Below are 13,609 nucleotides of genomic sequence, written 5' to 3'. Positions count from 1 at the left end.
GAAGAGTATGAAATGTTCTTTAGGAAACATTCTTGTCTTGGCAGAGAGGGAGTGAATGATCTAATAGGTCTTTCCATCTGTAAGTCAACATTCAGCTTCCAAATTATGCCAGCCTTTTTCTTTCATAGTAAATGTATTTGTTTTTGAAGACATCTCTTATTAGTACCTTCTTTTTTACATGATGAGGTAAATTTATACTTTTGAAGTGGTATTTTGATCATTTGCACCAAACATATCAGATAACTTAGGAACTTCTTGCATGGCTAAACACTCTTTGCTACAGTGTGCATGCTTAGTTAGATCACTCTCATTTGAAAGCCCGTTGTGACTTGAGGAACAAAGGATAGTAATATTTTTAGCAGATATATATTTATCCCAGCTTAATAATTTGTAAAGGTCACTTAAGCTCTGTCTGCACTGGGAAAATAATTTATTATTGTAAAGGAACTCAGGACAGTATGAGCTGGATATAACCCTGTATTGAAACTGGTTGGTTAACAGTGTAGACAGTCAAACTCTTAACAACACCTGTTTTGGAAAGTGCAGTAGAAAGCAAATTTCATAAAGTATATCAAAATCAGCTGCTTCTGAATCACGTGGATTCTAGTATCTATTCCAGCAGTTAAACCATGGCTGAGAATATTGATTGAGAAAGATCGTTGGGTCTCTCTCTGAATCTAATTTTGCTTGATGTATGGAGCGTGTATGATGATAACACTTCTGACGGCCACGTTACATGAAGAGTTTTGCTGTTGCTGTCACTGGTAGAGCTGTTCTACTTTGGGGATGAAAAAAAATAAAAATACTGTCCTACTTCACTAGCAGGAAGGATTAGAAATTTTTCCACTTGAGGGTCCGTTTAAGCCTAAATACCTGTTCTCCAGGATTCAGCCACCTTGACTCCATAGATGCAAAACCCAGAACAGCTGACTCAGCCTTGCCTTTCTGTAAGAGAGCTAAAGGCCAAATGCTGGGTCAACCCTGATGAAGAGCAGAATACCAGAAAGATTAGTGTTTGTCTTTGTCCTAGAGATGAATGTAAAAAGCCTGAGATTTTTAGTGGCTGTTGTCGATCTGTTGACACTTACCTAGAGTTAAAGCTGTCCCTGGAGTGTCATGCAAAAAAAACCCCAACTTTTTACAATCTTTCTGTGCTGTCCTACTCGTAGGTGTCCTGGTATGTGTACAACCTGCCTGTCTGCCTGCTGATCTTTTAGTTGTAACTTCAGATCATTTTGGTCGGGATGTTCTAGAAACTCATTAAATAGTGTTATAATTGCACATGCAGAATGAAGGAAAACAAATACAGCCTTCATTTTCTGAATCCATTACCCAGCTCCCTTGATTCATTTATCTGGAGGATTGAGAATGCCAGTTAATTTCTTTTCCACAGTTACATTTTCCAAAATCATCAAAAGACTAATCAGAAGCTTGTAGCTAATATTTGCAGTTTGTTTGGTTTTCTCCTGTTGTTTGAACTGCTTCCAATATGTCTTGCCAGTGACATTTCTTCACCAAGCAGAATAAATACCAAAACTATAGAGAAAAGAGTTTTACTGGAGAAAGCAGCAAATGTGTTGCACTCTAAATACAAAGTTTCTCAAAGTCACTGACTTCCTTCTATAACTTCCATGGCAAGGAAATGACAGAGCTAGAATAATTAGTTTACTGTTTATAGATGTGATTCCAGTACTGTTCTGTTCAGTTTGAAAGATAGTCTTACTTACATTTTTTAATCCATTTTTTGCTATGAAAGATTGGATGGAAGAGAAAATCTAATCCTCTTGGGCTGTCTGCTTATGATATTGTTATTATTGGAAATTTTATTTGTGAGACCACACTGCATGACCCTGAGTTTAGGCTCTGGGTCCCAAGGTGTTACATTTATTTATAATAAAAGAGGACCTCTGCCCCTGAATTGTTTGCAATCTAAATAGACAAGGCAGAATGATCATTCTCATTACATAAATGAAATACTGAGGCACAGAGCAATTCAGAGCGTATCTTCAGTTCAGCAAGCTGGCTTCAAAACGGTAGGCAGTGAACCAATATCAGTGCAGCAATCTGCATGCATGCTAATTAGCCTGGATGGATGCTGCAATTTCATATTTATATTGCATCTGCGATGCTAGCTAGTTTTTACACATACTATTGTGCAGTGCCCAGTAGATGTATTAGCCACTTTGGAGCATTATGCATTGCGAACAGAACCAAAGTGATTTAGGGTCATGCAGTCAATTTCAGAACTGTGGTTAACCTCACTACCACTTCTTTATTTCCTTCTCTTCTTCATTGTGTAGGAAGAATATTACAGACTCATAAAGAAATTTAGGGGAAAGAATCTTTGGAGGCCATATGGTCCAACTGTTTGCTTGAAACAGGGCTGATTTCAAAGTTTGATCAGGTTCCTCAAGGCTTTGTTTGATAACTCATCTTGTGAAGACTTTTTTCCCTATATTTAGTCAGAATTTCCCTTGCTGTGACTTGTGTCCATTGCTTCTTGTCCTTCTGTTGGGCATCTCTGAGAAGAGTGTGGCATCATCCTTTCTACCACCCATAAGGTAGTTGTAGACAGCAGCTGAGATCCTTCCTTAGCTTTGTCTTCTGCAGGCTGAACAAACCCAGGTCTCCAACCCCCTCCACACTCTCCAGCCACTAACCACACTGAACTGGTTGAACTTGCTCCAGTATGTCCATGTCTTTTCTTGTACTGGGCCGACAGAAGCTTGTGAGAGGTGAGTCCATCTGAAGACATTAATCTAAACCCATGGTTTTTTGGAAGTGGTAAATTCATAGAATTATACAATGGTTTGGGTTGGAAGGGACCTTAAAGGTCATCTAGTTCCAACCCCCCTGCCATGGGCAGGGACACCTTCCACTAGACCAGGTTGCTCAAAGCCCCATCCAACCTGGCCTTGAACACTTCCAGGATGGGGCATCCACAGCCTCTCTGGGCAACGTGTTCCAGTGCCTCACCACCCTCACAGTGAAGAACTTCTTCCTTACATCTAATCTAAATCTACCCTCTTTCACTTTAAAGCCATTATCCCTTGTCCTATCATTACATGCCCTTGTAAAAAGTCCCTCTCCAGCTTTCTTGTTGGCCCCCTTCAGGTACTGGAAGGCTGCTGTAAGGTCTCCCCAGAGCCTTCTCTTCTCCAGGCTGAACAACCTCAATTCTCTCAGCCTGGAGCCTTCATAGGAGAGGTGTTGCAGCCCTCTGATCATCTTCATGGCCGTCTTCTGGACTCATTCCAACACGTCCATGTCCTTCTCATGTTGGGGGCCGCAGAGCTGAATGCAGGACTGCAGGTGGGGTCTCCCAAGAGTGGAGTAGAGGGGGAGAATCACCTCCCTTGATCTGCTGGTCACGCTTCTTTTGATGCAGCCCAGGATACGGTTGGCTTTCTGGGCTGCAAGTGCACATTGCCACGTCATGTTGAGCTTCTTGTCAACCAACACCCTCAAGTCCTTCTCCACAGGGCTGCTCTCAATCCATTCTCCACTTAGTCTGTATTTGTGCTTGGGATTGCCCCAACCCATGTGCAGGACCTTGCACTTGGCCTTGTTGAACTTCGTGAGGCTCGCACAGGCCCACCTCTCAAGCCTGTCAAGGTCCCTCTGGATGGCATCTCTTGCCTCCAGCGTGTCGACCACACCACACAGCTTGATGTCATCAGCAAACTTGTTGAGGGTGCACTCAATCCCACTGTCCATGTCACCGACAAAGATGTTAAACAGCGCCGGTCCCAATACCGACCCTTGAGAAATGCCACTCATCACTGGTCTCCACTTGGACATTGAGCTGTTGACTGCAACTTTTTCAGTGCGACGATCCAGCCAATTCCTTATCCACTTAGCGGTCCATCCGTCAAATCCATGTCTCTCCAATTTAGAGACAAGGATATTGTGTGAGACAGTGTCAAATGCTTTGCACAAGTCCAGGTAGGTGACATCAGTTGTTCTTCCCTTATCCACCAACGCTGTAACCCCATTGTAGGAGGCCACCAAATTTGTCAGGCACGATTTGCCCTTAGTGAAGCCGTGTTGGCTGTCACTGATCACCTCCTTATTTTCCATGTGCCTTAGCATAGTTTCCAGAGGGATCTGCTCCATGATCTTGCTGGGCACAGAGGTGAGACTGACTGGCCTGTAGTTCCTGGGTCTTCCTTTTTTCCCTTTTTAAAAATGGGGGCTTTGTTTCCCCTTTTCCAGTCAGTGGGAACTTTCCTGGACTGCCACGACTTCCCAGATATGATGGATAGTGGCTTAACCACTTCATCCACCAGTTCCCTCAGGACCCGTGGATGCATTTCATCAGGTCCCATGGACTTGTGCACCTTCAGGTTCCTTAGATGGTCTCAAACCTGATCTTCTCCTACAGTGGGCAGTTCTTCATTCTCCTACAGTGGGCAGTTCTTCATTCTCCCAGTCCCTGCCTTTGCCTTCTGCGACTTGGGCGGTGTGGCTGGAGCACTTTCCAGTGAAGGCTGAGGCAAAACGTCATTGAATATCTCAGCCTTCTCCATATCCCTGGTAACCAGGTCTCCCGTTTCCTTCCAAAGAGGGCCCACATTTTCTCTAGTCTTCCTTTCATCACTGATGTACCTATAGAAGCTTTTCTTGTTGCCCTTGACGTCCCTGGCCAGATTTATTCGATCAGCTTTCCTAACCTGATCCCTGGCTGCTCGAACAATTTCTCTGTATTCCTCCCACACTACTCGTCCTTGCTTCCACCCTCTGTAGGCTTCCTTTCTGTGTTTGAGTTTGTCCAGGAGCTCCTTGTTCATCCATGCAGGCCTCCTGGTGCTTTTGCCTGACTTCCTCTTTGCTGGGATGCATCGCTCCTGAGCTTGGAGGAGGTGATCCTTGAATGTTAACCAGCTTTCTTGGACCCTTCTTCCCTCCAGGGCTTTATCTCATGGTACTCCACCAAGCAGATCCCTGAAGAGGCCAAAGTCTGCTCTCCTCAAGTCCAGGGTAGCGAGCTTGCTGTATGCCGTCCTCGCTGCCCTAAGGATCTTGAACTCCACCGTTTCATGGTCACTGCAGCCAAGGCTGCCCTTGAGCTTCACATTCCCCTCCAGCCCCTCCTTGTTGGTGACAACAAGGTCCAGCACAGCACCTCTCCTTGTTGGCTCATCCATCTTTTGGAGAAGGAAGTTATCATCAACACATTCCAGGAACGTCCTGGATTGCTTATGCCCTGCCGTGTTGTCCCTCCAACAGATATTGGGGTGGCTGAAGTCCCCCATGAGACCCAGGGCTTGTGAACATGAGGCTGCTCCTCTCTGTCTATAGAGGGCCTCACCCACTCGGTCTTCCTGGCCAGGTGGCCTGTAGCAGACCCCCACTATAATGTCACCTGTCCCTGCCCTCCCTTTAATCCTGACCCATAACCTCTCCGTCAGCTCCTCATCCATCCCCAGGCAGAGCTCTATGCGCTCCACCTGGCCATTGACATAGAGGGTGACACCCCCTCCTTGTCTCCCCTGCCTGTCCTTCCTAAAGAGCCTGTATCCTTCCATTCCAACATGCCAGTCATAGGAGACATCCCACCACGTCTCCGTGATGCCGATAAGATCATAGCCCTGCAGGCGTGCACACGTCTCTAACTCCTCTCGTTTATTCCCCATGCTACGTGCGTTTGCATAGAGGCATTTAAGTTGGGCCCCCGATGAAGCTGACTTACTGGCTGGAGTGGCTGGAATTCCTCTGTGCTGCTCTTCAGGTGCTCTCCTGCTGACCTGTGATCCCTCTCCACCTCTGGGCATCTATTGCTGGCACTGGCATCAAACTGGTAGGAGTGGGATGGATTGAGGTTCCCCTCCTCCAGCAACTTTAGTGTAAAGTCCTCTTAATTGCATTAATCTCTTCTGGAAGTGAGCTCCATTAGTTAGGTCCTGGTCTTGTGGAATTTTTGTCTCCATTCCGGAGCATAAGCTACCAATTTCATGGCTCTAGCAGCTGGTGGTGTATATTGTGATGAGCTGGAGCTCTTCCCTGTGCTTACCTGAGGTGACCTCACCTAGTCCTGTAAAAGGCTTTGAACCTCAGGACAAAGACCTTCATAATGACTCACATGTAAGTGCTGTGATGGAGAATAAGTGAATATCTGAGTTGGGAAGAGCCTGGTGAGGCAGAAGAGAATGCTAGAGAGAAGTGGCAGCTTTCAAGTCAGTTTTAGTGCTACTGAAAAATTCCAGCTGCAGTTTTACGCTCATAGCTGCAGCTGCAAGAAGAAACTACGGATACAGATGTGGATGAGGAGTTCCAAGAGGAAGGTGAAGATTCAGAATAATTGCTTCAGGAGGAAGCTTTATTCTGTTTGGGGGCATTTGGAACAAGTATCAGTTGGGAGGAGGTGACTGTGCTGCAGACCTGTAGTAACCAGCAGTGGTAAGAAGCAAGACAGCCCTCCTGTGACAGGCACATTGAGATTTTTGGTATATTTTGATCCGTTCATCAAATGGCTGTCACTGCGGGTATGCTATCAGAATTGCCCTGGGCATCTGCTTTGAGGGAAATCACTGATTCTGGCCTGACTCTCTGTTTTTTTTAATCAAGGCTAGTGATGCACAGGAACATTCGCAGTGACATGACCTGCTGAGCTGTGCAGGCTGGTGTTTATTTTGCTCGGGTTTTTTCTGGTGTGGTGCTGGTTTTGCATGTCCTGTACACTTTTGGATTAAAATTACTTGATGGTGCATGTTGGTTCAGTGAGTGGAAAGGTCAGTATTTGTAAAACGTTTTTAGTTTGCTTTCATTATTTGTTCATAGAACAGTGGTTGGGTTTCAGAGTAATGCTGAGTCCTTCTCAATGGATGCTGGTGAGGGAAATGTGTATTGTCTGGGTTTTTTGTGCCCTCCATGAATTTATATGTTTGCAGAATTTGTGCTTTCCATTTATGGGCAATTTAGTGCTTTGGCCTTCCAGGGGTGTTCTTTGTGTGCATATGGAATCTATTACACATGATTTGTAGATCGTCTGTAGATTTTAAAAACAGTGAAGAATGGGATTTCACAGTATAGGAACTATGCACTAAACTAAAAATCCTAAAAATTTGAAAACTGTTTGTCTTCCTAAAAGTGGAAATGCATAAATAGTGTGTAAACAGTGCAGGCTGTATGGGTTTTAACTAAAGAAAATGAGATACTCAGCTGCTAAACTTTGAGGGTTTGGGTTTCTGCAAAACCTCATAATGACTGTGATCAACTTGTCCTCTTTGTGACCACTGAAGAATCTTAGACGTTGGAGTCATGTGGTTTCATCATAACATTTGGGAAGGAGGGTTCAGAGAACCTCCCGCTTTTCCAGGCCGCTGTTTTTGTTGCCAGGACAGAAAGAAGTGCTGTGGGAAGGTCTTATGGTAAACTGCTGTTGAGGAAGGTGAGCTCTACAGGGCCTTGAAAGCTGAGACTAATGGACTTTATCCTTGATACAGATATGCTGGATCCCAAAGGGGGAGGAGGTGGATGTCGTGCAATAGCTCTCAAAGAGCATTCTTTAAAACACTGATCTCCTGGCCTGCTTCAATAATTTGGTTTTAGCCTTTTCCTTGGTCATGGGCTTTCCCTCTTAGCCCCTTTGTCCTGTTTGCCTCTCCTCCAGTTCTCTGCCAGTCCTAAACCACTTTCCCTTGTATTTCAGGGGCTTTCCTGAAGATATGGGACATTCCCTGCTTCAGTCGTCTCTTCCAAGATCTTCATATGCTGTGTACTTGTTAACAACAGTGTCTTTGAGGACCTTGATGCCTCCAGTGAGTACGGTAAGACGAAAAATAACATTATTTGTTGTTCAATATCTGTGGTAACACAGATTTTAAAAAATTGTCACCCAACAATTTTGAGATACCCTCTACAGATCCTTTTTTCTGTCTTTGAATTTGGTCTCACCTTTCTTTCCCTGTGCTTGGTAATATGAGTGTAGGGGATCTAATTAGCTCATGCCCAGAAGAAGCTCTATGTCTGTGTTTAGGGACCCAGCATGGGGCAAGAGGCCATGGCATAGGATGCTTATAAATGCAGTAGGTTTAGACCCAGATCACTGCTTGGTCCCTCCTAATCCATTACTGTGGCTTGTGCATTTTGCTGTTGGTGGATTTTGCTTTTTTATTATGATTGTAAGTCTGCCTGAGGATGCTGGGATCTGTGTTTAGGGCCTGTTATTTGTGGTGACACTTGGAGTAGGTATTCTGTGGTCCCTTCTGAACTATATCTATTATGTGATTGAGTCCAATCTCCTCCTGTCACAAGATGCGACTCGGGAACAGCTATTCTTCCACCATCATGGAGAGATGTGTAGCTCTGATCAAAGGAAGCATGTACTTATAAAGGCTAAAGGGAACCCAGCAAAGTATAAATTGCTTTTATTCATCAGAGTTATGCCTTCTGATGTTCTGATTGTCTGAGAGGACATAGACATCTACTTGGAGCCTGGATGAAAGCAGCCCTTTCTTGTAAAGTCAAGGGCCCTACTAGGACACTGTGTACCTAGAATTTCACTTTGTAACTCCCCTTATATGCTCAGCATTTGCTGTGCCATCCTTGTTGCTCTGTAATGACTCTGAGACGTATCTGGAATTAGCAATGTTTATCTCTTCTTAATACTTCTGTGCCAGTTATCTCTTACCTGGCATTTTCCTATTTCTCAAATGCGTTTTTAGTACCTTCTTACTGATCAGAAATCAAATGACATTCTGAGATTGGCACTGAAAAAAATCCCTTTTCAGAATTTGCACTGTTACAGGCCTGTTCTGATGAACTGAAGTAAGTGCCTGTTTATTTTATATATGCTACATACAGATGCAGTATTAACTGGGATGGGAGGCAGGCTAAAGGAATCCCTGTCCGGTGCTCATTACTGCTTCTGAACTCGTGTGAACTCATGCTTTTTCCTCACTTGCCCACTTTTGGGGGAGCATTGGCCAGCCAGCCTCATCAATTTTGGAGTGTCTGACTCACAATAAAACTTACATACAATAAAGCATGTGAGTGAACAGACAGCCTGATCAGAATAGCGTGAAAAGCAGCGTGGAGATGGTCAGTATAGTTCAGAGCATAGATGCAAGGGCCACATTATCACAGTTACAAAACAACACAGTAATTCCCCAGTTCGATCATCCTGACAACTGCTGTGTGTAGATGAAGATCTTTTTTCCTGAATGGAATCCAGTTTGTAACAGATAAAGATCCTGAAAAAGCAATGTCAGAGAAGTGCAGGTTAGAATTAGATGGGTACAGGCAGCACTTTCAGTTGGAAAACTGATGATGTTAAGGTTCCATTTTTAATTTTTAACCCAGAACACGCAGAACTGTAAACAGAACTATTCCTTTAGAGTCAGTGGAAACTGTGAGATTCATGTACCCAGTTAAGTTTATGAGGAAATAGTATTTTTCATCTATTTTGGGTACACTCGTCAGAAGTAGTTATAGCTCTTGCACAGTCTTTTGAATTCCTAATCTCACCTCACGGGAGCACCTGAGCAATACATACATACATAGATTTTCTTACTTAAAACACGTATTAGGACAGGAAGTTATAAATTGTGTTGCGCATTGAGACTCAAGGTACCTCAGAGTGGCCTGCTGGAAACCTGCCACTGCTGCTCATGTCGGGGGTGGGGGGACCAGCGATGGGTACCACCGCCCCTACTGCTGCCCCCCAGCAGGAACGGGTATACATTCACTTCAGCATGCGCACATAATGTGCAAGTATGGATGCTTTCCTCCACGGCTGTTTGTAACTGGGAAGATGCTGACCCTCGCACCCGCGTTCAGACCCGTCCCGGTGCCTGGCCGGTTTTTGGAGCGCGCTGCCCGGCTCCCCCGCCTGCCCGGCGTGCCTGCGCTCGGCAGCGGGCTCGGGAGCGCCCCGCCGGTACCCCCAACTCCCGCACACGCCCTAAGCCCTCCCGCCGCTCAGACTCCGCGGCGGGTATGGTGGGACGCGGGGAGGGGAAACGGTGGCAAGACCCCCGGGGAAGCGCTCCACCGGGCACCACCGCGCGGGGAGCCGGCGGGGGCCCCCCGCTAAAGCGAGCCCTGCCCGGCGGAGGGCAGCAGCGGCGGCGGCGGCAGCAGCAGCAGCATCCCCCGCACGGCCCGGGGCGGGGATGCCGCCGGGCGGACCCGCCGCCGCCGCCGCCGCCGGTGGGTGCCCCTCAGCCGCGGCGGCCCCCGGGCGCTCCGGGCGGGGGCGGGCAGCCCCCTCCCCTCCCCTCCCCGGCCTCCCCGCCCCTGCCCCGCATTGGCTGCGGGCGGCTGACGGGCAGCTGGGGAGGCCCCTGTCAGCCGGCCGCGGAGGGGCATGCCTGCACTGGGGGTCCGGCCGCGCTGGGGAGCGGGGCCGAGTCGAGCCGAGCCGAGCCGTGCCGTGCCGTGCCAAGGGGTGCTGAACCGAGCCCAGCCGCGCCAGTGCCGCCATGGGCGTAGAGATCGAGACCATCTCTCCGGGAGACGGTACGGGACCGGGGTGGGGGGGGGAAGCAGCCCTGCGGCATGGGGGCGGGGGAGCCCGGGTCCGACCCGCGACCCGACCCGGCGGGTGTCCGCGCGGGGCTCCGAGACCGGGGTGCAGCCGCCGTCCCCGCCGCCGGGCAGAGGAGGGAGCGCGGGGCCCCGCTGCGGGGAGGCGGCGGGGCGCAGGAGGGAAGGCACGGCCGCCCCCGCACCCCGCACCCCCCCGCGGGCACGCACCCCTTGGTGCGGGAGAGGGGGAGCGGGGCGAGGCGGCCGCCCGGGGTCCCGGCGGCGGCGGCGGGGGGAAAGCCGGCGGCTCCCCGGGCGGCAGCGCCGCGGCTCCCGGCGGCAGCGGCAGCAGCAGGGGCGGCGAGGGGGCTGGGGATTTTTCTCTGGCATCCGCTGACAGCTGCACAAACCCGAGCGCGGTGCGGCCGGCCGGGCGCGGGGGGCAGCGGCGGGGCCGGGCGCGTCCCCGGGCCGCGGCGCTCGGCGGGGAGCGCGCCCCGCCGCAAACTTTCCCCGGTTCCTCGCCCAGCCTCGCCGGCGGGCACCGGCCATTTGTGTCAGCATCCCTCCCGGCGTGGCGGCGGCGCTCCGGGCGGGCCGCCTGCCTCCTCCCGGTCAAACGTGCGATGCGGGTGAGCGCTGAGGTGCAGCCCGGGTGGCAATCACCTCTGCTTGGCGCAGGCTCTCCTTGCCAGAGCCAGTTCGCGCTGTTCTGCGCTTCTGTGGCGTTACAACATCATTTCATAAGGGTTCGGGGTTGGTTTTTTTTAAGAGGACGTCATTTCTAACGTACAGCCATATGTATCTATATCATAGGCCAGATTCATCCTTGGCTGATACCCAACCGTAAATAATTTGTTCAAGTCGATCTCGGCTTAACTTTCTTGGCCCGGTATCTTTTCTTTCTTTGTGTATGCTTTTAAATTGGCTTCTCCCTCTGTGCTGTTTAGCTCTGGGGGTCAAATTCTTCTCTTGGTTGCACAGATGTAAAAGCAGAATACTTACGTGGGTATAAGTAACGTTGCTGGGTGGAGAGTAGAAGGAAGGGTGGAACTTAACCTCGTACTAGTACTTTCTAGCTATTAAATATATCAAGGCTGTCTTTGTAAGCAATATGCTATTCCAAATAAGGTTATATGGATTAGTTCGCTCGGTTGCAAGTCTTAATCAAAATCAGCTGACTTTAAACACTGTCTTAAAACCACAGCTAGTCAGTGGTCTTGAGAATCTCTGCTTTTAATTCAGCTTTGATGTGAATTTATGTAGCTTCACTGACTTTGCTGGTGTTATACTAACACAGCAGAATATGTGTCAGTAAGGTCTGATACTCCTTTTCTCAGATCTCTGTATAATAGCACATCATTTGAATAATACCCATTTTACCAAGGCTAGGATTCATCTCGCATAACTTTTCTCAGGTTAGGTAGCTAGCCTAAAGCAGTCTTCTAGGTTTTTTCTGTAGTCATCTCCAGAGAATAATTCATCTTGCCTCTCTCTGGATAGGCTGGGTTTCTCTCAAAGCACTGCTAATTCTCCACTGTCAATAGGGGAAGCCCAGGCGACTGGCATATGATAGTTGCTGGTGTTTTAGATGGCTAAAGTTAAATTAGATGAATCCCACTTTAGAGTTACAGTGGTGCCCTGACCAAATACCTATTGTACTGCGCTTTGTGCAACCCGCAGCTAGAGATACTGCAGCCAAATACAAGCTGATGAACAGGGCTGTTCAGATGACGCTTGGAAGCACCATCTTCTCAATTTCATGTTGTAAATCTCGGTTCATCATACTAGCCTGCCCTCCTGCCATTTACTGCTTGTGGTGGTGTTGGCATATAAGCCCTAATTACATAGCTTATGTGTTACTTGATGTTTTATACCCTGTGATGCGTACGTTATCATGTTAATTCAGACTAAAGAGACCAGAAAGGCAACTAAGATATGAGCCTCAGTTTCTATCCAAATCCCCAGTTTCTAGCTTTGTGGCAAGGATGTTCCTTAATAATTGGTCTCGTTCATACTTTTAAGTTCTTCTGAGCCTGGGCCCTCCCCTGGCCAACATAACTTGAGAAACCAAGGTTAGCTGTTTTAATATGCGATTGGCACCTAATTGAGCCTGGAATTGCCTTTGGCAGTACCTAGAACAGGTAAAATGGAAATGGTAATTTCATTTTCCAGTGGCAAGAAAATTGTTTAAGCCTTCCTTTCCTTTCAGTATGAAAATATTAGGAGGCTCTTACAAGAACTCAGTGTGTCACTGCTTTACCGTTGCCCGATGCTACAAAATTAAACTGCCTTTGTATGTGAACATTTTTTTAAAACCCTTCCCAGCTAATTAAAGATGCCCTTGTTAGAGCTGTCTTGAGTGAAAGGCATTAGAAATGTGAATACAAATGGAATTTTTTCACAATGTCAAACTAAGACTTTATCTGAAAAATTATAATAAAGACATTCTGAGAATTTTAAGGTTATAATCCGTGAAGTTTTGACAGTCCATTTGCACTTACAGAGTGTAAATGCATATATATTGCCCACCTATATAGGGAAATTACATAAGGAAAATATTATTTGGTCTAACAACTAAATAGGAGCCAAGCTGGGACCTTCTACCCCAAACCTTATCCATTCCTGTCTTGCATATTAGTGATTTGGTAAAGCATAGTTAACTCAAATCTCAGTCTGGCATTTTCCTCTTAAAAGATAAACCTGCCTAGCCACACAGATTAATCAGAGAAAATAAAAGAATAACCTTTTATAATTTTAACAGGACGGACATTTCCAAAGAAGGGTCAGACGTGTGTGGTGCACTACACAGGTAAGGCATGTTCTGAATATTCTCTCAATACCAACTGCCTTGCATTCAAGAGTGATTTGCCATTTCAGATGTGTTTGTTGTATTTTTTGCTTTGTTCTGTCATTCATAATCCATTTATTATATTCTGAGGGGGTTCCTGAATACTTCACTTCTAGCTGAGCAGCTCAGGCTACAGTATCCAGATGTGCATGCTAGTAGATTTGCCAAGTGTAGCATTCAATGGTGAGAAGTTAACAGATGAAGCTGTGGACCTGATTCTTTAAGCCATTACACTAGCTAATGAAATCAAGCATGAAACAGTGAAAATGCTGGGTTCATATTTTTCCA

At 47.2% G+C, this 13,609-nt stretch overlaps 1 protein-coding gene across 1 annotated transcript in view; it reads left to right on the top strand.

The window, feature by feature from the left end:
* The first annotated feature begins 10,160 nt into the window (after positions 1–10,160).
* The window catches only part of FKBP1B (FKBP prolyl isomerase 1B), a 47,885-nt gene continuing 44,436 nt past the window's right edge, over positions 10,161–13,609 (top strand). The window contains exons 1-2 of the mRNA XM_052809619.1: positions 10,161–10,461; positions 13,235–13,282. Coding sequence (XP_052665579.1) covers positions 10,425–10,461; positions 13,235–13,282 — 85 coding nt within the window. The 5' untranslated portion in view covers positions 10,161–10,424. The remainder of the gene's footprint in view (positions 10,462–13,234; positions 13,283–13,609) is intronic.

Source organism: Harpia harpyja, chromosome 15, assembly GCF_026419915.1.
Source record: "Harpia harpyja isolate bHarHar1 chromosome 15, bHarHar1 primary haplotype, whole genome shotgun sequence".
Classification (NCBI taxonomy): Eukaryota; Metazoa; Chordata; class Aves; order Accipitriformes; family Accipitridae; genus Harpia; species Harpia harpyja.
The sequence above is the reverse complement of the archived record's forward strand: the minus strand, read 5'-3'. Positions and strand labels throughout refer to the sequence as shown.